The sequence below is a fragment of the Abramis brama genome (assembly GCF_963993115.1).
Source record: "Abramis brama genome assembly, chromosome: 2".
Classification (NCBI taxonomy): domain Eukaryota; kingdom Metazoa; phylum Chordata; class Actinopteri; order Cypriniformes; family Leuciscidae; genus Abramis; species Abramis brama.
Genome location: NC_139964.1, coordinates 53,954,140 through 53,978,431, shown reverse-complemented (window position 1 = coordinate 53,978,431; position 24,292 = coordinate 53,954,140). Strand labels below are relative to the sequence as shown.

The following is a 24,292-nucleotide window of genomic DNA, read 5'->3' as shown; positions in this document are numbered from 1 at the left end:
TGTGTGACTCCACACATGGTGGTATGTATAATTTAGCGCTCTCACCCTGGATTTCTCCTCAAGTTTGGTGATCATGATGATATTTGCTGTGTGTTGTTCCCACACCATTCTCCAGAAATCACTAAACGTGTCTGGCATGGGGCCCTGGGTGGCGATGTAAGCGCCCTGTCGGCGGTACCCGTCTATGAAGTTGGCATTGATGTAGTCACCGCCAGGAACACCTGCATAACAAGATGGAATGGGAAAAAGCAAAATCACATTCAACCTAACAAGAGAAAAAAAAAATCTAAAATGCCTTTCATTTAATGGGTATAAATGAGAGATATAATTCAATTCCATAACTGGTGTGTCAGATCTAATATTTAAAAATTAATTAGCAGCACAAATCAAGCTCAGAAGTCCACAGTATATGGGATATTAACTGGAAAATGACAACAGGATTTAAAAAAAAATCTATCAATGTATCAGAGACAATTTAGATCATGGACAAAGTCATATGCACCAGCGTTATTTTACTATTATTTATGTACAATCATTAATTGTATTTGTTAATATTTATTAATATTTTAAATTAGCTTTAATTTTTATATTTCCAGTTATATTATTTTTAGTTTAAGGTTTATTTAGTTTGTTATGTGCTTTTTTTTTTTACTTTTAATTAGTTTTTTTTTTATATATTTCTATTTAGTTTTCAATTCTTTTTATTTCAATTTTAGTTCTTGAATATATTTATTTCTGTAAGTTGCTAAAGTTGGCAAAATCGGCAATTTCTAATTAAATTATCTTCTCTAATATTTATATTTTATTTGACTTCCAGCTTCATTTAGTTTACTGAAAATGGCTTTTACTGTACCAACACTGCGACCATTTAGAGATAACAAACAGCAGTGCTGCTAGATGCCATGTGAACAGGAAATAGCTTTAAGTTGATTTCCCATGTTAATACTCCTGTACGATTAAAACGTGTTATTTCTAATGAATACACACAGAAACAGCAATATTGAGCACACATGCTCTCACCATCATTGTTGGAGAGTGATACTCTGGTGTGGTCGTAGGCGATGACGTTGGCATATCTGTTCTTTGACTTGTTAATCTCAAGGTTAGACTGTTCCCATGAGAACTGTTGCCCTGGATCAATAGACTACAAGAGAGAAGCACGCCATGAATTACACATCACGCTGGACATGCCTCATACTGTACTTCACACGTTACAAACATCACATGGCCTATGCAATGAAGTTAGTGCTCACACACACAAAAAATGCTAATGTATACATCATTCATTGACCAATATGTTTTTAATGTACATCCGCTGGGTGTGAATGTATGCGCGTGTGAGATCTGACCTCATACTCTTGAGAGAACCTCAGGTTGTCATTGGCTTTCATCCTCTCTATGTGAGCTGGCAGTTCTGAGACAGATACTGGAGGGTGACTGGTCATGCCTGTCAATCACATCACACGAACACAAAGATCAGTTCACACTCTGAGAACACGACATGCTAAGTGCTCTGAGCAGTGTGAGAGAATGTTAGTGATATCATCTATATTTTAACACTTGGGTTCATGAGTGTGTGTGCTTTGAGGATAGAAATTGCTAAAAGAATGTAAAAGGATTTGTGTCGTAGACTAGTTGTTTGTACCCAGAGATTATTAATTTTCTAAATGTAATAACACTGATGGTTTAGACCAATTTAAATGGAGTGGACAGTTTGGGCTAATTGTACTTTTAGGGGGACATTTGTAAATAGTTCCTGTTTTAATACATTTAATATGCAATGAACAGCTATAAAACAGGTAAATCCACATAAAAGATGTTGTTTTTTAATGACAAATCGTGTAAAGTAATACGATTAGACATCTATAAATTAATTAATTTGAATACTATTTAAATAGAATTGTTTAGATTATTTACTTTTTACCTACTCAGTGGGAAAGAATATACACAAATGTTTTATTTAGTGAAGTAAACAGCCTCACAGAAAACTTGATTAATATTATTTCATGATATACAACTTTTTTTTGGTGGCTGTGGTGGGCAGGGCCTCATATTCACATCCCACTATAAAATCTCTAAAAAATAAAGTCTGAACATTACTGAATAATGTGTGGTGGAGGGTATAGATTACAATACAGTCAGAAGTATTAAGCAAGATGGAATTAGCATTGAAATTGCTGAATCAGATCAAATTAAACTTAAAGCAAAAAAAAAAAATCAATATTGCTGCATTTGGAATATAATTAAGAAAAGTTAATTTAATGTCTGCAATAGTTGTCTGTTTAACAAAGAACAAAGTCATAGTTCAACATTGATTCAACACCAAACTTATGATTTACTGTAATCTTTATTATAGATAGCTTTATTTGAAAATGTCTCTGGCATATCCTCCTGTAGATAACTAGTTATGTGTGTGTGTATTTTAGATCAATTTCCACTATCATTGAGGCGACTAAATGTCCACAACAAACAATAAACATGTAAATCTAAAAATGTAGAAAGGTTTATGTGAGGGTTTAGAGGAAGGGTTAGGGGATAGAAAATATCATTAGCTAAAATATAAAAATAAAAAAAGGAAAGTTCAGCTATATGGAAAGTGTGTTTGCTGGTGTGTGTAAGGTGTTGTGACGTCAGTCAGAGCAGAGAGAAAAGCTTCACACGCTGCAGCAGGTGTTCACATACACCCCTATTATGACTCGAATGAGTTAAGAGGATGAAAAAAGCCAAACCAGTTACTGCATATGTGCGAGCATATGGGGGTTAATCAGTCAATATAGACTACAAAACACATAACTAACTTGATAACCGTCGATAACCGATGATAGATGCACGCAAACCTAGAAAAGAGACAACACTGTGTTGATACCGACAGTGTGTGAGCATTAAATAGGGACTGGAAAAATGATTCTTCAGCACTCTGTACCTGTGTGTGTGTGTTAGTGACATATCTTTTCATCAGTATATTACCAGCCGTTGGGAAGTTGATTCTACGCAGCTCCACTGGATCAGATGGATGCTGGGAACTCATGGCTTTACTGCTGCTGGGAAAGCTGCACTTCCTGCCCTCCAGCTCTGCCCGCTTCCTGTAACATCACACGCGTAGGAGCATTAAAGCAACACTCACTTAGTAGGAAATAGTTTATATTGCATTTCGAGCATAATTAGATTTACAGAGAAACATAATACACAGACCTGTCTGGTTTGCTGGTTTGTGCACAGATAAAGCGAGGGAAGACAAAAGAAATAGGGATAAATAAAATCAGCTTCTGCGTAAGTAAAATATAAAACATCTAGCATTTTTTAATCCTTTGCTTATCATGCTTTTTTTTAAAATCATTCAAATGAATGAATCATTCATGCCAATTTGTGAATCGTTCAAGAGATTCATTGACAAGGATTGACTGAATTGCTGGTTTCAAGTTTTACTCTACACAAAAGCAATATCTAGCAGGTTATCTATCTGTTTGATTTTAGAACATTTTAGAGCAGAGCATAATTAGAACAATGCATGTTCACTATGATTTTTCCATTTTAAATTTGAAAATTCTCTTATATTTCCACTCTGGGAACTCCCATTGATGTCATTCAGCCTACATTCACCTTTTCAAATTCTAAATCACTTTCCTTCTCAATTCTCCTTTAATCTTACCTTTTAAAGAGGAGGATGAGGATGACAATGCTGATGATGAAGATGACAGCCAGCACTGGCCCAACCACCCACAGAAGCCCCTCCTCCTCGTCTACGATCGGCTGCGGCTCAACATCGGAGAACAGCACGGCATCAGAGAATGGACTTGTGGAGTACACAGTCTGTCAATCAAGGATCAAACAGACACTTAGCATATTAGGATAAAAATATATACAACATTTTAATATAAAAAAAAGAAAAAAAAAGAATAAAAAAAGAAAAGGTATTGTGAATACAGAGACAGCTGAAGGGTTGCAGGCACTGTACTCAAAACATAACATTGTTTTTAATAAATTATTGCTTAAATATTGAATTGTGGACCTTAAAAATGAGAGAGAAAAGAAGGACTTACGTTCTGGCCCAGTTCAAGAATAGCCAGCACAAAGCACACGTACTCCTGTCCGTTCACAAGCGGTCGGTTCATGAATGCTCCATACACACTGCCGTCTCCTAGTTTAAACTCGGCTGGAAGATTTTGGAAATGAGAACTGATGTATGCCTTTGCCTCCGCCTGCCTCCGTAGACGCACAGAGCGACCGGTGCCATTAATCTCCCTCAGTAGCTGGAGAAACCAGAAAACAGGACAAGCACATGACATGAGCCACGTTAATCACAACAGACGCTGCAACTGCCTTATGCTGAACCAACACGTGTTCTGCAAAGACAGTGAACGACTTGATCAAAACTGTAAAAAAATATTTCAATTGCGACATCAGCATTTCATTACAAAAATGTAGTACCTCATCAATGTTCATCTCATCTGGATCACTCCATAAATTCTGGAAGTTTCCTCCTCTCTGCCTCTTCAGAGGGACAACCACAATGTAGAAACCCCTTCAATTAAAAACATGATATTATATTATTATGGGTGAATCTCATGAAGAAAAGTCTGTTTATTTGCACGCACAAAAATCAAATGAAGGCAGTTAAATATTTTTGCATTGTGAAAATATGAAAAAATATTCTGATAACTGTAATAAATAATGAATATATATATTTTTTTTAATTAAAATTAGCATAAACTGAATTCAGTACAATAGAAACTGATATATATATATATATATATATATATAAAAATAATATATATATATATATATATATATATAAAAATAATATATATATATATATATATAATATATATATTATTTTTATATATATATATATCAGTTTCTATTGTACTGAATTCAGTTTATGCTAATTTTAATTAAAAAATATATATATATTCTTTTTTTTTATTTTTTATAAATGTATAAATAAAATAAAATAAAATATTTTGCAAACCATATCAGTAGCCCACATTAGAATGATTTCTGAAGAATAACGTGACACTGAAGACTGGAGTAAGGGCTGCTGAAAGTTCTGCTTTGCCATCAAAGGAATAAAAATATATTTTGAAATATATCAAAATCTAATATATATGATAATGTATAATATATTAAAACTGTTATTTTAAATTCTATTAATATTTCACAGTATTACAGTTTTTACTGTATTTTTGATCAAATGCAGCCTTGATGAGCATAAGAGAGAAAATCTTACTGACCCCAAACTTTTAAACAGTAGTGTATATTTTATATAACTTACAATAATATACATTATTCAGTTGAGTTTAAAAATCCGAGACCACACTGAAAATCTGGACTTCAAATACGCTCTATGCACGAATGTTGCTGACGTATTTCTGGTATAATCTCAGCCAGCGTCTTTTCTTCCGCATAGCGCATTCTATAGCAAAGTGTACTAGCAGCAAAACTTTCATAAAATTAATTTTCTCAGAAACGGAGACAACGATTTTAGAAACTGATTCGCTAGTCGGATTTCGCATGATATGAGAGAATACTCACCCTCAAAGTTGTCGATGTAGCTCGAAATATATAATTTAAAGCCTTTCTCTTTCTTACTCTTAGGTGTGACAGCTAACTGCCTCACAATATTGTTAACATCATTCACATTAACCGCTGGAAGTTCTTGTAAACAATGAGTGTAATTTGCCATTATCTCCACCGAATGCAAAAACGGCTTCCAACGCAGCACCGGATGTAACTGGGCGGGCTGAGACAAAACGCAGAAGCGATCGTGCATAGAGCCTATTCTTATTTAAAGCTGGAAATAAAGAGTTAAAAAAAAATGTCAGAAATCATTTTGAAAATTAGAATGCTGACCTGACATTAGCCTGTCCCTGGACAGCGGGCAGCTGTAGGGTAGCGATGCTCTGAGAGCTAGTCTTGTCCAGGAGCTGGGGTTTCTTGGTCAGCAGGTTTGGAGCGGTCATGGCGTCGGCGCGGTGCTGCAGGCCTCCAGTGCCATCAGCTTTACTGGTTAACAAGAAGGTGTATAGAGACTGGGGCTTCAGCTTAGTCACTAACTTCTGCCCGAGCCGCCCATCCACCTCCACACTTTCACCATCACCATATGAGATCTGAGGGAAAAAGAGAGATTGGAAAAGCATTTAATACACTAAAAAGCACAATAAACCAGCAAAGACTATGAGCATGTTGTGACACACACACTTTCGAGGAAGGGAGAGTGAGATTAAGATTGACACCTCAGACACTTGCTGACATGCACACGCTCGCACGTTTATACCAACACTGTCGTACACAATTCCACCTCAATATGTTGCATGAAGGGTAGCAATGGAGGAACAACACACACGCCCAACGTTTGTTTTTATACTGAGCTAATAATATTGTCTATCACATAACCCAGCCATTATGGGGACCACAAGATGAATTTAAATGATTTAAAATAAAAAAAATAAATAAAAAAAAACAGCTTTAAAAAGCAAACTGACATCCTGTTTCTTATTTTAATGAAAAATGGGATATACAGTATGAGGACATTTTTAAGTGTGATTTCTAGACCTGGAAAATAATTTATTAAAATCTTACGGTCATAAAAACTTGGTCACACTTAAGATTAGGGTCCAATTCTCACTATTAACTACAAATTTTGCCTCAATAAACTCCTAATTGCTAACACTTAAATAATAGTTAATAAGATAGTTGTTAAGGTAAGGTATTGGGTAGGATTAAGGGATGCAGAATATGGTCATGCAGAATAGGGCATTAATATGTGCTTTATAAGTACTAATAAATATGTAATATGCTACTAGTAATATGCATGCTAATAAGCAACTAGTTAACAGTGAGCATTGGACCCTAAACTAAAGTGTTACCATAATGTCTATACTGAATGTAATTTTTTTTTAGTTAAGACAAACTCTAAATATTTTAGCATGTAGAAACTACTGAGAAATTGCTATTTTGAGTAAAACATATATTTAAAAAAATATAAAACAAATGAAAGTAATGTCAATGTATTGCTTATAAAGAATGTGAACCCTGAAAAAACATTCAGTTCTTGAAACTTCTAGAATTACCAAATTTAATTATTTTAATGTGGATTATTTATAATTATTGTATTTTATTATGTTAATATATTGCCAATACTAGTTTGTGTTAATACAGACATTTAACAATACAAAAGGTCTGCACTCTAAAATGAATTTATTGACTTAAAACAGGAGATACAAAGACAAACGTTTTGGCTGTTCTGCCTTAGTCAGTCAATGCAGAAGTCTGAAAACAAGCTGAAATATCTTTGTCTATATGAGAGGCTTCTGAATATTGTCTTGGATAATGAAAGGCTTTAGAAAAAGGTTGAGAACCACTGCCTTAACTCTTTCACACATGTTTTATTAAGCTGTTTTCTTCATGTAGACCCCAAAATGGGCCAAACCTGACTCGTGCAGACACATACGCAGTTTTTTGCAGTACTTACAATGAGAGATTGTGCTTTATTACTGGCGGTTCGTGGCTCCCAGGTCAGCAGCACAGAACTCTTCATAGCCGCTTTCACTCTGAAGTTCACGGCAAACACTATTAAAGAGAAATAAAACAAAAGAAGAACACAACAAACTTCAATACTTCAGCTCACCTGAGCAGAACCTCTGGCCTCCAGCATGAGCAGAACATCAAAGAATCTTTTCAACCTTTTCTACTAAAAACATTAGGTTACCACATCAGGTTGTTATCTACAAAGGGTGCACAGAGCCGAAAGGAGAAAAAAAGAGCTGGTCAGTCTTTTCTCATACAGTAGTGCTGATAAGAATTTGCCACTCTTTTCCAAGGGCTCACCTTTACCATAGTTGTTTTATGAGATTATGGAGCACTCCACGTTTACCTAGACCCATTTTCAGAAAGATTCTCACCTTTTATCTGCGCTTAGTGAACGTCACCAAACAAGAGACTCAGACCAACAAAGACAGACAGACAAAAATGACCAGACATAAACAGAAAATATCCTTCCAGAGTAAAGAAAATGTAGTGGTTTTGATTAGGAAGGGTTGCCTGAGAGTAAATGTTTGTATGTGAGGATATACAAGTGTCATACCTTCCTGTGCTGGTTGTGTTTTGATGGATATGGGGAGACTATAGGCCCCAGGGCCGTGTTTGCTAAGCACGCACACTCTCGCCACATACTCAGTATTTGCCCGTAGGCCATTAAGAACCACTGTAGCCTCCGAAACGTCTGATTCCATGGCAATATCCGTGCCATTACTATAGGTGACAGCGAACCACACGCGGTAACCTTGGATCCGGTCATAGATTCTTGGTCGCTCCCATCTCAGGATCACAGACGAGGAGTTGATGTTTTCAGCCGTTAAGTTAGCCAAAAGCGGCAAGGTTTCTTGTATGCTCACATTTTGACCGTCTGTTGTCCCCGTGATTGTTACCATGTCATCTGTGGTTGTTTGCACCATGTTTGGTGTTAAAAATGTGACCTGAGCGCTTGAACCATAACCCCATATGGTACGGGCCGCGAGCCGGAACACATACAGCACCCCTGCACTCAAAGAGGAGACGGTGTAGGTGCGTTCCTTAGCGTCTAGCTCCTGCACCATGAAGGAGTCTGAGGTCGGGTCAGCCTGGCCATATGAGAGCCTGTAGCCCAGCACAGGAGACAGACCAGCAGGGGGAGGCCGCCATTTTAGTAGGGCAGTGCCATCCTCTGATGGCGAGACTGTAAGCAGGGGCAAACCTGGCACTGTGGAGTAGAGAACAATACTTTAGATCAACACTAAATATGTAGCGCTGTAGTGAAATCATGATGTGTTAAGTTGAGTGAAATACTTTCAGGTTATTACAATAGTTCACTCAAAAATGAAAATTGTTTTTATTTTCTTCACAGCTCCAAAAAAGACTTTCTTGCGCAATTCTCAAAAGACAGTGCTCTTTTCAACTGAATTACAATGAAGAGGGACCGAAGCTTTAAAGGGGTCCTATTATGCTTTTCCACTTTAGTAAGTGTGCAATGTTGCTGTTTGTGCATAAAAAAGATCTGCAAGGTTACAAAGCTCAAAGTACCTTCCAAAGGGAGATATATTATTTAACAGAATCAACTTTTCAAGAACTACAACGAACGGCTCGTTTGGACTACAACACGATTTTTCCGGATCTTATGAAGTCATAATGTTCCTCATTTAAATAATCTCCGCCCACTGAATGCCCAAAAAAGAGAACGAGGCCTGGTTGAGCTGCATTAGAGAAGACAGTGTTGTCGCTATGTCAAAGAGATGCTGTTTTGTTCACCCCGTTTCCAAAGCTCATTTGTTTGACCTTCCTAAGGCTTAACGTTTATCTGTGTGCTGCACATTTTATGGAGAACAGCTTTTGTAAGATCTCACTTTTGTAAGATGGTTCACTGCTCCTTAGGAAAATTAACCATGGTTTAGTGATTACTGAAGTGATTACGATTACTGTTTGTATTACCTTAGTTTTCCGACAAATATCATGATTAAATGGTGGATAACATCGTATCTATAATGTAGAAAATTACAAAAAACATAGCACTCTGAAAGGTCCTGTGAAATCCGTGCTTGCAAAGTCTGTGCATAAAATTCATTCTGCATTGTCTGCAAATTAACATTGTCAGGGTCTGAACTCTGAATCGGGGTCGAATTTGTTTGAAATTGACGCCATCATCAATACTTACACTAGAGAAGAACTCGCAGTTATAGAGGGGTGGGACATTTCCTGAACGCACTAAGCACTGCCAATCACAACACACTGGGCCAGCTAACCAATCACAGTACATTTCGTATTCCAGAAAGGAGGGGCTTCATCGAAAACGACGCGTTCGAGGCAGAATGGGGAGAGAAGTGCAGTAATAATGTAAAATCTGTGAAAAATAATGCTTTTTATAACAATCAAGCATGAAAACATATTCTAGTATACCCCAAAAACAAAATCAAGACTTCGTAAAAGGGCATAATAGGACCCCTTTAAAATGAAAAGACTCACTAAAATTCACTACAAAATGAATTCATTGAAAATCTTGACATTTGACATTTAACATAGCTTTCCTTGGTATATATATTTCCTTGGTTAAGAGTGAATAAGAGAAGTAGTCCAGTTTGTTAACAGATAATTCTTTTGAATCAGAATCGTTTGATCCGGTTCACAAAATTGGTCTGAATGATTTGTTTGTAAATTGAAAAGTTTAACTCATGCCTTACAATTTGAAAAGTTGAAATCACAGACTCAATATCCAATATAGATAAATCACTACAAATATAGACACACACTATAAGTAGTAGTCCAAGTTGTAAGTAAATAATTATTTTTAGTCAGTGAATCGTTTGATCAGGTTCACAAATTGTGCGAATGATTTATGAGTTCACAAATTGTGTGAACTCATGGACTCAAAATCCAGTGTTATTCACTAAAAATCTTGACATCGGCCATAGCTTTCTTTAAAGCATTTTTAAGTTAATAAAAGTAGATTTGTTAGCAAATAATTATTGAGGCAGATCTTCTCAGTGAATCAATTCTGGTTCACAGAATTGGTCTCAATGATTCGTTTATAAATCAAAAAGTTGAGCTCACACCTTACAATTTGAAAAGTTTAACAGCTCACATGAGGGGAAGGGGAATTGTAATTGAAAAGAGCATAAAACTATTTTCAAATTTTCTCCTTTAGTGTTCTGTGGAAAAAAGAAAGTCATATGGGTTTGGATTTGGAATGATATGATGATAAGTAAATGTTTTTCATTTTTGTGTGAACTTTCTATTTAACACTGAGATAAACATAAGTGTGTATACCAAAACATGAAAGTGTATGTATGTGGGAAGGTGTACACACATGATGGTTTAGTTCTGATGACGATAGGCTTGCTGCGTGCTCCATCGCCTTTTGAGGTGAACGCAGCCACGGTCACAGAGTATTCAGTGTTTGGCCATAAATCGGTCAAAACCAGGTCCTAATAAACACATGCACTTTCTAAAACAATACTTCAACAAAAAAACTAAAAAATCAAAGAAACTAAATGTCCATTTTATTTGAAATTAATTATTGAAAAATAATCTTGACATACAGATTCCATTTTTCCCCAATTCAAGTATAGGAGCTGTACATTCCTATTGCCTAGATATAATATAGCTGTCTGGATTGGAACATTACCAAGATGGTCGCAGAGTGAACTGATGTGCCTTAAAAGGGACTTTGGTTCAAGTAAATGTATTAAAATTCTGGGTCATGTTCAAAATAGTTATACTCACATATTGTTTCGAGTCATTCTGTGGCTGTTTACACACACACACACAAAAAGAAGTAAAATGAATTTGAATGCCAAGATGTAATACGATTATTCCCAACAACACAGGTCTACTGAGAATAAATAGTGTGAAAGGTTCACTGGAACAATTACATAGTGGTTTTAAGGCTCTTAGATTCTAAGATAGTTATCGGAGGTTCTGTCTCAGCATGCGGATAATAAGCAGATACTGATGTTATCTGATGATTAAAGCAAAATGAAAGTCCATTTAGAGAGCATTAGCTGAGCTAAGAAGCGTAATTACTGACAAACAAACAGCTCATCCAGATCAAGTGATAGTTAGGATTCTACATCATGTTTCTAGTCTAGTGTATGCAAGTGATTCTTCAATTAGTGGCACTACTTCAAACCTTGAAAAATGAAACATTTTCAAACTATATGAAAGCATTTTTTTATGACTTTGATCAAGTTGATTTTGGTATGTATGAATTTTTTATATTTTGTGTGATGGAAATGGAAAAGTTTTTAGAGAAAGAGTTGGATAAACCTTGTACTTATTGACAAAACAAATAGCTATCAGTATATTATGAGTATATAAAATAAAGAAAATCTGCCCAAATGTAGTACCAACTAGTCAAACACAGTTGTCTGAAAAAAAACCCCTGAAATGTTAAGGGTTTTAGTTCACAGCATACATTGCAGCATGAATAAATTATGCGGTTACTGTTATATGATTACTGTTTGCTGACTCTTTAATATTTTAATATTATTGTTAGATATTTGTTGTGTTGTGATGTTAAGAGCTCATCTTTTTACATGTTGATTATGACTGTTATTGTGTGTCAAGTGTTGAGGTCTATGTATTATATCCTAGACATCTTTACTTTGTAAAGTAATTGCACCATTAGAATCAAGTTCACTTCACATATTGTCATATAGAACTATATATAATGGCTAACAAAATTATGTTGAATGAAAATGTGTTGAACAGGAAATCTGTATAGTTGCCTTGATGAATTTATTGTTTGAATGAGACATTTTACATTTAACAAATTCAAATTGACAAAACAAAGTAGTGTTACTAAGGACCATTTTTAAGAAAGAGAACCTAATCTGAATGCACAAAGTTGCGTTGAATTTTTTTAACCAAAAGTAAAGTTTACCAAAAACTTTAAAATATGATCTCATTTCTTATGAAAAGTCACATTTACCTACTTCAACACTTTTTATAGATTTACTGAAGACTTGTTTAAAAGTTTGAATAAGAAATTACCATAAAACATTATTTTAAGATTTTCTACGCAACCAGTAAAAAACTTTTGTCAAATGTCTTTGAATTTTGAGAGTCCTTGATTTTTGAGATCAAGCATTCGTTATTTTCAAACTGAGAACAACTCAAAAAATAAACACCACATTTCTAAAGAACACACATTGACTTCAGAAGAGTATTTGTGTGTGTGTGTGTCCATGAGGTGAAGTCTCCTACCTGTGGCTCTCCCAGTAGGTGTTCCCTAATTCTGGGAGAGACTGTTCTCTCCCCTGCTGTTCGTCTGGCGTATGTCACCTGGTAACCACGGATCTTTCCATGCTGTCGCTCAGCAACCGGAGGTTTCCATGACACTCTAGCAGAGGTGGCGTTTAAGACCACCACATCCACACCCCGCGGCGGTGCGCTGGGCACTAAAGGGGCATTTGAGTAAAGGACATGTAGTCACAGCTGAACATTCCTTTCAGCTCACAGGAGAAGGACAAGGAAAGGTCAGGGAAAGAGGTATTGTACTGGGGTTCAATTATCTTGATAAATCCTTTGGGAAAAAGCTTTAGCCATGGAACGGGATCTGAACATGTTATCACCAGGGTGAATAAGCCAAAAATGCAAATATTTATGCAAATGGAAAAATTCTGAAAGAAGGAAATCCAAAGAGGAACTTGGGAGAAGTCGGAAATATTGCAACCACTAGGCTTCAAGGCAAATGTTGAAGGACTTTTGGGAGAAGCTCAGCTTCAGGTCAAGGGTCAAATTAAGGCACTGTCACATACCGTCTTCCTCTGTGCGGACCAATATTGGTAGGCTCTCAGGCCCTTGACCTGTGTCAGTGTGGGCAGCAACTGTCACAGAGTACAGGGTCCCTTTCTTCAGCCCCTCTATCCGGTACCGGAAACAGTTAGATGGGATGTTCGGGATCCTCTGCACGGGGTCTTTCTCCCGTTCCACTGCCACATATCGGATGGAGTATCCTGTTATGATTCCGTTTTCATCTGTGAGGGGTGGAGCCCAGCTGAGCAGTAGACTTGTGGAGGAGGGGCTTATGCATGTGACTTCCTGGGGAGGGGGTGTGGACTCTGATTGGGTGGTTAGAGAATTGGGTGGGTTTAATTGTGTGTGTTGAGGCAGCGGTGGTTAGTTTAAGTGTTGTTGTGGATGATAATGTGTGGAAATGAAATGAAATCAGAGGAAAACAAAAACAAAAAGACATAAAAGGACAAAATTGACACGTAAAATGTGGTGTCACACACAGGTAAAATAAAGCAAGACATCAAACTGCAAATGATCGTCCACATATGGTGAACTGAAATGAAAAACGAATACATTCAACGTAAAACTTACTTGTTTGACTCCCTCTTTCCAGATCCTTTCATTGAGTGTCTCATGTTCTTACCTGCTCTTTAAACTTCACTAAATGTTCAATAGCCTGACAGCTGTTTACTGTATCTTTCCCAAACAACTTCTAACTAGTAGCAGAATCCAAGTCTTTACAGCCAAGTGAACAAAGGCAATGAAAAACATGCTCTATAAACTGTACTCTCTATGTCTAGCATGAAGAAATCTGATTCATTTAAGGAATCAGTTCATACTGATGGATTCAGTGAGTATGCAAGATTCATGACATGTGCTTCTGATACAGTTATAATTCATATAAATAAAAATCTAGGCGTTTCATAGATTTATTAGCTGTATATATCTCTTTAATCATGTTTAATGATTCTGTTCAAGTTTAATGCTGTCACCCCATTTTAAGTTCTTGTTTTTTTAAAGATAAAAGTCTTTGAAAGGAGCCTCTTATGCTGCATTTATTTGATCAACAATACAGTAAAACAGTAATATTGAGCAATTTAAAATAACTGTTTTCTATTTAAATATGTTTTAAAATGTTAAAGGTTTATTCCTATAACTTTTGTCACCTCAACTTTTGAACCTATTGTCATGGATCACAAGATATTACAGGCCATAACAATACAATATTTTCTTCTATTATCTTACATAGCTTAAAATAATAATTTCTTGTTGTTTGAATAAGTTAGTGTATTTATTCCATAATGATTGCATCATTGTGCAATCAAAATATTTTATTTTACTTTTCTTTTGGTAATGTTTCATTTATTTTATTTATATAAGCCCTAAATAGTAATTTTCCTAATTCTACAACATTAAATTATTTAAAAATAACTTTTATCTTATAAAAATGTGTTTATAAATCTTGTGTCAATTATGTTACCGCACCAAACTTTGCCTTTAAATTGGTGGAATTATCTCCCACAACTATGTAAGATACGGGAAATGATGTCACTTTCCCACTGATAAGATATGAAGCACTGAAAGGTATGTGTGCTCTCTGAGAATATATGAAGAGTTCAGATGCAAAAGCCTCTAAGTGCCATCTGAAATTTTCTTCTAGAATGATCATTTTTATCAAGCTTGTTTAAGTTCAGTAATTTCACTTAAATGGCAATTAATAGGTAATTTTCATTGCCATTTAAGTGAAATTACTGAACTTAAATATACGAGCTTGATAAAAATTATCATTCTAGAAGAAAATTTCAGATGGCACTTAGAGGCTTTTGCATCTGAACTCTTCATATTTTAATCTAAAAAGTTCTTACACAAAGAGTTATTTTGTAAAACCTGTTCTGTTACCGTCAAACTCTGTTACCAAGGTAGAACAATGCTGACAGTAACTTATGTTTGGCAAGCACTGAATTATTAAAATTGAATACGTTTTCAATAAGATACTGGAAAGAACTTCTGTTACTGAACTGTTTTTTTCCTTAACTTTTTGAAATGCAAAATGTAACTCCAATTATAGAATCGCTCATACGTGTCTGTGGAGTCTGAACGGTGATTTCACTGGTGAATGCCCCCAGGCCGTGTTTACTGCGCGCTGCTAGTTGAAAAATGTAGGTGGAAAACGGCTTCAGATTCTTCAGCAGATAACTGGAGCTTGGATCAAATGATATTTTCTGGAAGAGAGAGGTTTAAAGGAAATAGCATTAAACCAGACACTACAAAATTAAAACGTTTTGTATGTGTGCGTGTGTGTGTGTGTGTGTGTGTCTGTGTACGTACCTGCTCTGGCTGGTCTCCAAGCCTGTAAATGAGCTCATAGCCAGTGATGGCATCTGTGCCGCTGTGAGCAGGAGGGATCCACGACAGAAGAATGCTAGTCTCTGATTTCACCTCTGCCTTCAGTTCTGTGGGCTGGGATGGGACTAGAAATGAGTGGAGGCAGAAAGACAATGCTTAGAGAATGATGCAACCGAAACAAAATAAGCTGCAATATTAGAATCTATAAAATAATCCCAACTTCACAAACTGCACACCTCCTGTCTTGGCAATGATGTGCAGATCGCTGGAAAGAGGTCCATCTCCGACTGCGGTAAAGGCAAGCACTCTAATATAATATGTTTTGTTGGGTGTCAGGTCTCGTATGTTTAAAAAATTAGCCCCTCGAACCATTTCCTTCTCCCATTGGCTCACAGACAGAGACGAATCCGACGTGTAATACACCCTGTACCCAACCACCTGACCGTTGGCTTCCTCTGGCTCCTCCCACTGCACCATCGCTGTGGAACCACTCAGCATGCGACCTCTGACACGGCGAGGAGGGGAACTAGGCGCCTGTTCGGCTGTGCGAGCTTCCACGGTCTGACTTGGTGGGCCGCGGCCAATCGAATTCACCGCCATGACCCGGAAATGGTAGTGCGAGTAGGGGCTGAGTCCACCCACGCTGTAACGAGTTGTTGCTATGGCATCAATTTCTTTAAAGGTGTCGGTGGAGGAGGCGGGACGATACTGAATGATGTAATAAGAAACGGCAAGTGGATTTCCACTGTCCCACATCAGAGTAATGCTGGTGGCAGATCGCTCCATGACAACTGGAGCTCCTGGAGGATTGGGGAGGGCTATGGAGTTGAAGAGGGAGATAAATAAATTAGGGAACATTTCTTCAAAGATTTACAAAAAAAATTGTAAATTGGCTTATTTATGACTGTATTATAATATAATATAATATAATATAATATAATATAATATAATATAATATAATATAATGACACTGAAGGCTGAAGTAATGGCTGATAAAAATTCAGTTCTGATTTAACAGGAATAAATTACATTTTAAGATATTTTTAAATAAAAAAAACATTTATTTTAAATTGTAATACTATTTCACAATGTTACAGTTTTAATGCATGTTCAAATAATTGCAGTCTTGGTGAGCATAAGAGAATTCTTTCTAAAACATTTTAAAAAATCATACCGGCCCCAAACTTATGAATGGTAGTGAAAAATACTTACCTACTTACTTACTTTCCGAAACTTTAAATACTATTTAACATATTTTCATTTAGTATCATGAAATTACATGACATATGATAGCATGTAAAGGCATTACAGACGCTCCTAATGCAAAGGTTGTAACAAAAGATATATATATACCTATATAATAGCTAATACTTGCCAAATACTGAAGCAGAAACCCAAGCAATTTTTATGCTTATTTCAGCTTGTTTGCTTAAAAAAAAATGAACAAACCTTTTGAAATCAAATGTATTTGATGTGCACTCAGAATGAGTCGTAGCCTATGAAGAGTGTTCCAAGTCATTGACTTATATGAGGTTACATTTTAGTTAGCCAGGCAAGAGACAGCAGGGCAGCTCACTAGGTTTTGGAACAACCATCAGCCCCCCTGCTTCCTTAATATTGGCTCCTCCTATGGAACTTATTGTTTAACTAAATGTTTTTTTTTTCTTCAATAACATTAGGCATTTTCTTTGAGAGTCTTTTAACATCACTCCTGTGTACCTTTAACTGTGATCTGGGCAACAGTTTCAATAACTCCAAGTGTAGACATTGCCACACACGTGTAGTTGGCAGACTGGCGTACATCTGTGAGCTCCAAAACATTTCGCCCAATAGGCATGTCATCTTCTGGTGTCAAATCCTCGGCTCCCAGCATCCACTTGACATATGGCATGGGAACGCCCACTGCCTGACAGGAGATATTCACACTTCCTCCCGGCATGATCTCATAATCCATCGGTGGCACTGAGAACCGAGGAGGGATGCGACGCACTGAGGGTGTAAAAGACAGTGAGCCATTTACTAACTCATGCTAAAGACATTATTAATGCTACAGAGAGCACCGCTTCTAATAAGATACGCCCTCAGAGTGTTGTACGCTGCAGGTTATTAATGTGTTATGTAGAGGTTAGGTTTAGGCTGTGTCACCTCTTTAATGGGTCAAACTATGCAGAATTGTTGTCAGGTGACTATGTACTAGAAAAAGCCATCAAATATGTATACAAATGTTATAAAAAGAAAAGACGCCATCAAATACAGCTGCCTGTGATCGAGAGATGCACATTAAAAAGTGATGTGCATTTCTTATGCTAAACACTGTATTTGACGTCAAAGTGCATATTCTACAGTTTTTTTTATCATTTTTTAATCAAAGCAAATTTATCTAAGTCTAAAAATATCATATTTCATAAATATAATATAAGGTCATATATTAAGGTGAATTGCTGGAGTACAAATACAGGTACATTTTGTTAAGGATTAGCCAAGCATTGGTAAAGTGTGCCAGATAGTGAAGTGAGTTTGTCTTTTAAATGTTGTAAAAGTTTTTAAAATACTGGCTGGTTTATGAAAATGCTAATAACAATACTGGGATGCATTAGTAAAATCCCCCCTCCCCCTTTTTATTTGAAATGAAACTGTATTCTCTGTACATTTGTTACAGTATTTATTCATCTTTGTTAACATAAGTTAATAAAAATAAAACTGTTCATTGTTAGTTCATGTTAGCCAATGACCATTAAATCATTTTAACAGATAAAACTTTTGATTTTAATAATGCAATAGTAAATGTTGGAATTAACTTATTTTGCTGGTTAAGTATTTTTAATTCATTAGTTCATGTTAATAAATGGAACCTTATTGTGAAGTGTAACCCCTTTTTCGGTAATATTTTTAAATGATGGTCCTATGTTACAGTGAGGAAAATAAGTATTTGAACACCCTGATATTTTGCAAGTTCTCCCACTTAGAAATCATGGAGGGGTCTGAAATTGTCATCGTAGGTGCATGTCTACTGTGAGAGACATAATCTAAATAAAAAAATCCAGAAATCACAATGTATGATTTTTTAACTATTTATTTGTATGATACAGCTGCAAATACGTATTTGAACACCTGAGAAAATCAATGTTAATATTTGGTACAGTAGCCTTTGTTTGCAATTACAGAGGTCAAACGTTTCCTGTAGTTTTTCACCAGGTTTGCACACACTGCAGGAAGGATTTTGGCCCACTCCTCCACACAGATCTTCTCTGTCGCTGAGAAACACGGAGTTTGAGCTCCCTCCAAAGATTCTCTATTGGGTTTAGGTCTGGAGACTGGCTAGGCCACGCCAGAACCTTGATATGCTTCTTACAGAGCCACTCCTTGGTTATCCTGGCTGTGCTTCGGGTCATTGTCATGTTGGAAGACCCAGCCTCGACCCATCTTCAATTCTCTAACTGAGGGAAGGTTGTTCCCCAAAATCTCGCAATACATGGCCCCGGTCATCCTCTCCTTAATACAGTGCAGTCGCCCTGTCCCATGTGCAGAAAAACACCCCCAAAGCATGATGCTACCACCCCCATGCTTCACAGTAGGGATGGTGTTCTTGGGATGGTACTCATCATTCTTCTTCCTCCAAACACGTTTAGTGGAATTATGACCAAAAAGTTCTATTTTGGTCTCATCTGACCACATGACTTTCTCCCATGACTCCTCTGGATCATCCAAATGGTCATAGGCAAACTTAAGACGGGCCTTGACATGTGCTGGTTTAAGCAGGGGAACCTTCTGTGCCATGCACGATTTCAAACCATGACGTCTTAGTGTATTACCAACAGTAACCTTGGTCCCAGCTCTTTCAGGTCATTGACCAGCTCCTCCCATGTAGTTCTGGGCTGATTTCTCACCTTTCTTAGGATCATTGAGACCCCACGAGGTGAGATCTTGCATGGAGCCCCAGTCCGAGGGAGATTGACAGTCATGTTTAGCTTCTTCCATTTTCTAATGATTGCTCCAACAGTGGACCTTTTTTCACCAAGCTGCTTGGCAATTTCCCCGTAGCCCTTTCCAGCCTTGTGGAGGTGTACAATTTTGTCTCTAGTGTCTTTGGACAGCTCTTTGGTCTTGGCCATGTTAGTAGTTGGATTCTTACTGATTGTATGGGGTGGACAGGTGTCTTTATGCAGCTAACGACCTCAAACAGGTGCATCTAATTTAGGATAATAAATGGAGTGGAGGTGGACATTTTAAAGGCAGACTAACAGGTCTTTGAGGGTCAGAATTCTAGCTGATAGACAGGTGTTCAAATACTTATTTGCAGCTGTATCATACAAATAAATAGTTAAAAAATCATATATTGTGATTTCTGGATTTTTTTTTTTAGATTATGTCTCTCACAGTGGACATGCACCTACGATGACAATTTCAGACCCCTCCATGATTTCCAAGTGGGAGAACTTGCAAAATAGCAGGGTGTTCAAATACTTATTTTCCTCACTGTATATATGATTTCTTGATGAGTCCAAGAAACATATTATATAATACATTTTACTTCTATCTTATTTTCCTTTCAAAATAAAATTCCCACACTTTTCCCTGCTTACAAATTGTGAAAATAATTTGTGAAAATGGAGCAGTAACTTCACAGTATACTATTACAAACACACAAATAACCTAGGATGAATGTATGAAATAAATTGTAATTTTGTAAATTGTAAATGGACAGAAGTTCAAATGGGTACATGGCATTACCATGATATCATTTGCTATCAGCATAATGTTATGGAATGCAGTTAAGAAGGATCAGGTAAAATGTGGTGGATTAGTGTCAAATGACATATGCAGTATTAGGATCTGGAAAGTGAGTTAAACTGTCCGGAGGGAGGAAATCCCAGTGGAGGAGAAGGATTATGTAGATGTGAGGGTCTGAAACTCAGATTAGAGTAAGAAACAGAGCACTAGTTTGAAGAGCACTCACCATCTCTTAATTCTACACAGGAGTCCAGCAGTGAGACGTGAGCCAACAGGGAGAAACAAACAAACAATGACAACATGTCTAAGGTACGTAAGAGGCAGGGCCGTAACCACCATAGGCATTGAGGGGGACAAGTATTTAATTAGAAATGGACAAATTGCCCTCCCCCTCCCACCCCCAAAATATATGATATTTCTTAATGCTGCTCTCCATTACGCAACGCTCTGTTTGTTGTTAGGATGACAGAAAGTTTAAAAAGTTACATTTTTAGGCTGGTCTGCCTCGGCGGTCTAACAGCGCCATGTCAAAATTATGGCCAATCAGATCAAAGAAGGCGGGGCTTACTATTCACTGAAGACGCGTGTGAATTCCAATGCAACGCTTTTAGTTTTTACAGGGAAAGAGCGTGTGCGTAATAAGATATAAGTAGCTAAACATTTAATAATTGACAACTGTTTTACGACAGATATACGATTAACGACCCACAGTAATATACAGTGATGCAAACTACTCAACTTCTTTGTTTTAATTTCGACATGAATGTTACGAGACAAGAACCGTTTTTTTTTTTTTTTTTTTTTTTTTTGACATATTAGACATACAAACAAGAGTGTATGTGTGCATATTTTTAAATAAAATATTATTTGCAAAGAGTTTAAATGGATTACTTCACAACTATATAGGCTACAATTAGACCTGGAACTTTTTTACCGTTCTTATTTCTGCTTTATTCCCTTAAATTCATTTTAATCCTTTAATTATTTAATTTCTTTAAATAAAAACACCAAAAAAGAAAAGAAAAAACTTTGGTCCCCCCCAATGTTCAAGACATGGTTACGACCTTGATAAGAGGAGATGATCTAAGAAGAATCAGACCGATCAGACTACAGAGATTTGCTTTGACATGTATCTATTCATAAGAATGTGTAGTTACAGGTTAAAATTTTTAATTCTACAGCGCTCAAATAAGTAACTCAAAGCTGTACCTCTGACGTAAAGATTAGCTGGTGTCGAGTAGCGCGTTCCTTCACTGTTGGTTGCGACACACTCGTATTTACCCTGATCAGTTTCTTCACTCTGATCAATCTGAAGTGCACCTGGATACATATGCACATAAAAACGCAAAACATTTACAACACAACGACACATGCACATACTTTGTCACCAGCCCAGTCCTTTGGATCGAATGTTCCATGTTCTGTACAAGTTCAGCTCTATCGACAGTATCTGTGGCCTGCTGTTGATCATCACAGAAAATAATTTAACTCGCCAAACAAAGACATTTTATATACTGTATATTGTTTTAAGTTAATATACTTACTGTAATTTCACATACTTTTCACAACGTTAGTAAAAGATTATATAATGCTAGCGTAATGTCATAAACAGTAGCAATACTTCTATGTACATATTATATTTTTTCCCAGCTAGAAAAAAAAAAGGTCTGCACAACCAAATTATTAGTCGGATCATGTGTCGGAAAAAAGTCCAATATAAACTAATGGAAAAAAAATGAATTAATTTATATTTATTAATGATTATATTATATTATTATATTTATTAAATTAAATAATTTATATGAATTTTAAACTAATCTATTAAAAGAAAATTATAAATCCTACACACTATTAAAAAAGTTATTTGCAACATATCGGTCATCAGGCTTGCCTTGCTCTATTGACATCTATTATGAGTGCATTACTGTACACACAATTTCTGTTTGTTTTCACAAACTAAGGGATGAGTAAAAATTATTTTACATGGAAAATCAAAAGTATGTCACAGATGCTGTCCATAGAGTTCAACAATTTTGTTAACTGAAACTCAGACATACCAACACCACACAAACTGGTTTACATGTAAATATCAGGACAAAATTACAGTGGCCAAGAGAGTTAAAACAACATATAAATCATCAGAGTATTTAGAAAAACTCCTGGAACAAGTCTGCCAAGAATAAAATAAACAAAATACTGCCTTGATATCTCAAAAACAAAGCAATCAAGTGTTCTTACCAAAAAGAAACAAAGGAGACAAGTCTCTTTCAATCATTTTTTTTTTTTAAATATTAATATTTAGATATAGACACAGACAGACAGAAAAGACACAGGCTGTTGCACAGCATGTAGAGCAGATTCTAAAAAGGCTTCATTAAAAAGACAAGATCAAAATAATAAAAAGCCTGGTTTTTCATCCAAGTAGAAATTTCTAGCTGAAAAATGAAGTGATGTTTAATTAGAGAGAGAAAGAAGTGAAAAGATCCGCAGAGGGATCAGAAGAGCGTGAGAAAAACAGCAAAAGCAGGAAAAATGTTTTAATTGGAATAAATTAACAGCATTTCAGAAAAATATCAATATTTTCTGTAATGTTAGTTACGGTAAAATGAGTCACGGAAATTACTGGGGAAAAAAATCAGATTTGGTCAATATTTTCACAATATATAATAAGTTAATTTAGCTAATCGCTTCTCTTTTCCCATAATTTATCTGGAAAACGCATAAAGGCCCCGATATACTCATGGCGAAGTTTAGGGGTAAAACAAAGTTTAAAATATGTGACCAGCGATATACTGTTAATGAACATCTGATGCCGCCCATACTGCTGAGAGCAAAGTTTAGATGAATATGTAAATACATGCTGCGCGCTTTCCTCTCAATAATAAAATAAACACACAATGAAACTGAGACAGCAAGCATTTTAATAAAGCATAAGAAAAGTATCTGATCATAGCAACGTGGATGTGTTGTCACAAGTAAAGTTGTAAAGTTTACGGCACTCCAGTAAAGTTACGTCATGTTTATTTATATAGCACTTTATACAATAAATTGCTTAAAATCAAGAAATACAACTTGATCTCCAGTGTGTTCATGTTTTTCTTGCGGACGTCTGACCTCAACAGACTGAGCAGGAGAAATGAACCAGAAAAGATTTCCACGAGAAAGAAGGCGGAGCCTCAGTGCACACCCACCTATTACATAATCGCCACGGACCAATGGTAGTATAACAGTGTTTACCAGCCGTAGCAAACTTTTCCGGAAAGTTCGCTTTGGCAAGCTGTTTTGATCTCCCAAAACGAACTCCAAACGAATTTCATTTCATCACATCAGTTCGTACTTCGATTTCGCTTGAAGTATATCGGGGCCTTAAGTCATCTCTGATATCTGCTACTCTACTAAAAAATTATAGCATATAAAAAATTTTTCATTTTCAAGCAACGATGCAACCATTCAAAGGTTGGAAAGGGGACTAAACATAAAACTTTAAAGATCCCATAAAAATGTAATATTCTAAAAATTTAGTCCATGGCAGTTAGCTTTGAATTTGTTTAAATGCTATGCACTTTTAGAGGATACACACATTTTAAATGTATAGCCTTTTGGGACAACAGGCCAAAAACAAAAGATCTGACTCATCTATCAATTTTTGGTTAGAGAATATGCTATCTAGAATGAGAACATCCCTCCTTTTAATACCTCGTACATATGTTTTAGGGATGAGCCTTTCAATATGTCCTGCCCATGCTTCCTTTTTCAATAGGTAATACATCACCACAAGAAAGAAAACTGCATCAGACAATGTCATGGGGCCTTTAAAAACTATATTAAACAACCACTAAAGTAAATCCTCTTTCATTTTTCTCCCCTAAAGTAGAGATTTCAAATTATTGTTATCAACTCACAAAATGAATGTCTATTTGATTTTAATTCACCATGAAAATAACACTTTTTA

At 36.2% G+C, this 24,292-nt stretch overlaps 1 protein-coding gene across 1 annotated transcript in view; it reads right to left on the bottom strand.

Annotated features, from left to right (window-relative positions):
* The window catches only part of ptprdb (protein tyrosine phosphatase receptor type Db), an 83,041-nt gene that overhangs the window by 11,642 nt on the left and 47,107 nt on the right, over window positions 1-24,292 (bottom strand). Inside the window, exons 9-28 of the mRNA XM_084104308.1 lie at window positions 21,550-21,660; window positions 20,567-20,578; window positions 17,329-17,598; window positions 15,846-16,427; window positions 15,592-15,734; window positions 15,344-15,485; window positions 13,287-13,589; window positions 12,733-12,926; window positions 11,251-11,274; window positions 10,835-10,952; window positions 8,084-8,737; window positions 7,472-7,569; window positions 5,851-6,107; window positions 4,429-4,522; window positions 4,041-4,250; window positions 3,650-3,810; window positions 2,968-3,083; window positions 1,350-1,447; window positions 1,021-1,144; window positions 46-221 (exon numbers count right to left, since the gene is read on the bottom strand). Coding sequence (XP_083960434.1) covers window positions 46-221; window positions 1,021-1,144; window positions 1,350-1,447; window positions 2,968-3,083; window positions 3,650-3,810; window positions 4,041-4,250; window positions 4,429-4,522; window positions 5,851-6,107; window positions 7,472-7,569; window positions 8,084-8,737; window positions 10,835-10,952; window positions 11,251-11,274; window positions 12,733-12,926; window positions 13,287-13,589; window positions 15,344-15,485; window positions 15,592-15,734; window positions 15,846-16,427; window positions 17,329-17,598; window positions 20,567-20,578; window positions 21,550-21,660 — 3,887 coding nt within the window. The remainder of the gene's footprint in view (window positions 1-45; window positions 222-1,020; window positions 1,145-1,349; window positions 1,448-2,967; window positions 3,084-3,649; window positions 3,811-4,040; window positions 4,251-4,428; window positions 4,523-5,850; window positions 6,108-7,471; window positions 7,570-8,083; window positions 8,738-10,834; window positions 10,953-11,250; window positions 11,275-12,732; window positions 12,927-13,286; window positions 13,590-15,343; window positions 15,486-15,591; window positions 15,735-15,845; window positions 16,428-17,328; window positions 17,599-20,566; window positions 20,579-21,549; window positions 21,661-24,292) is intronic.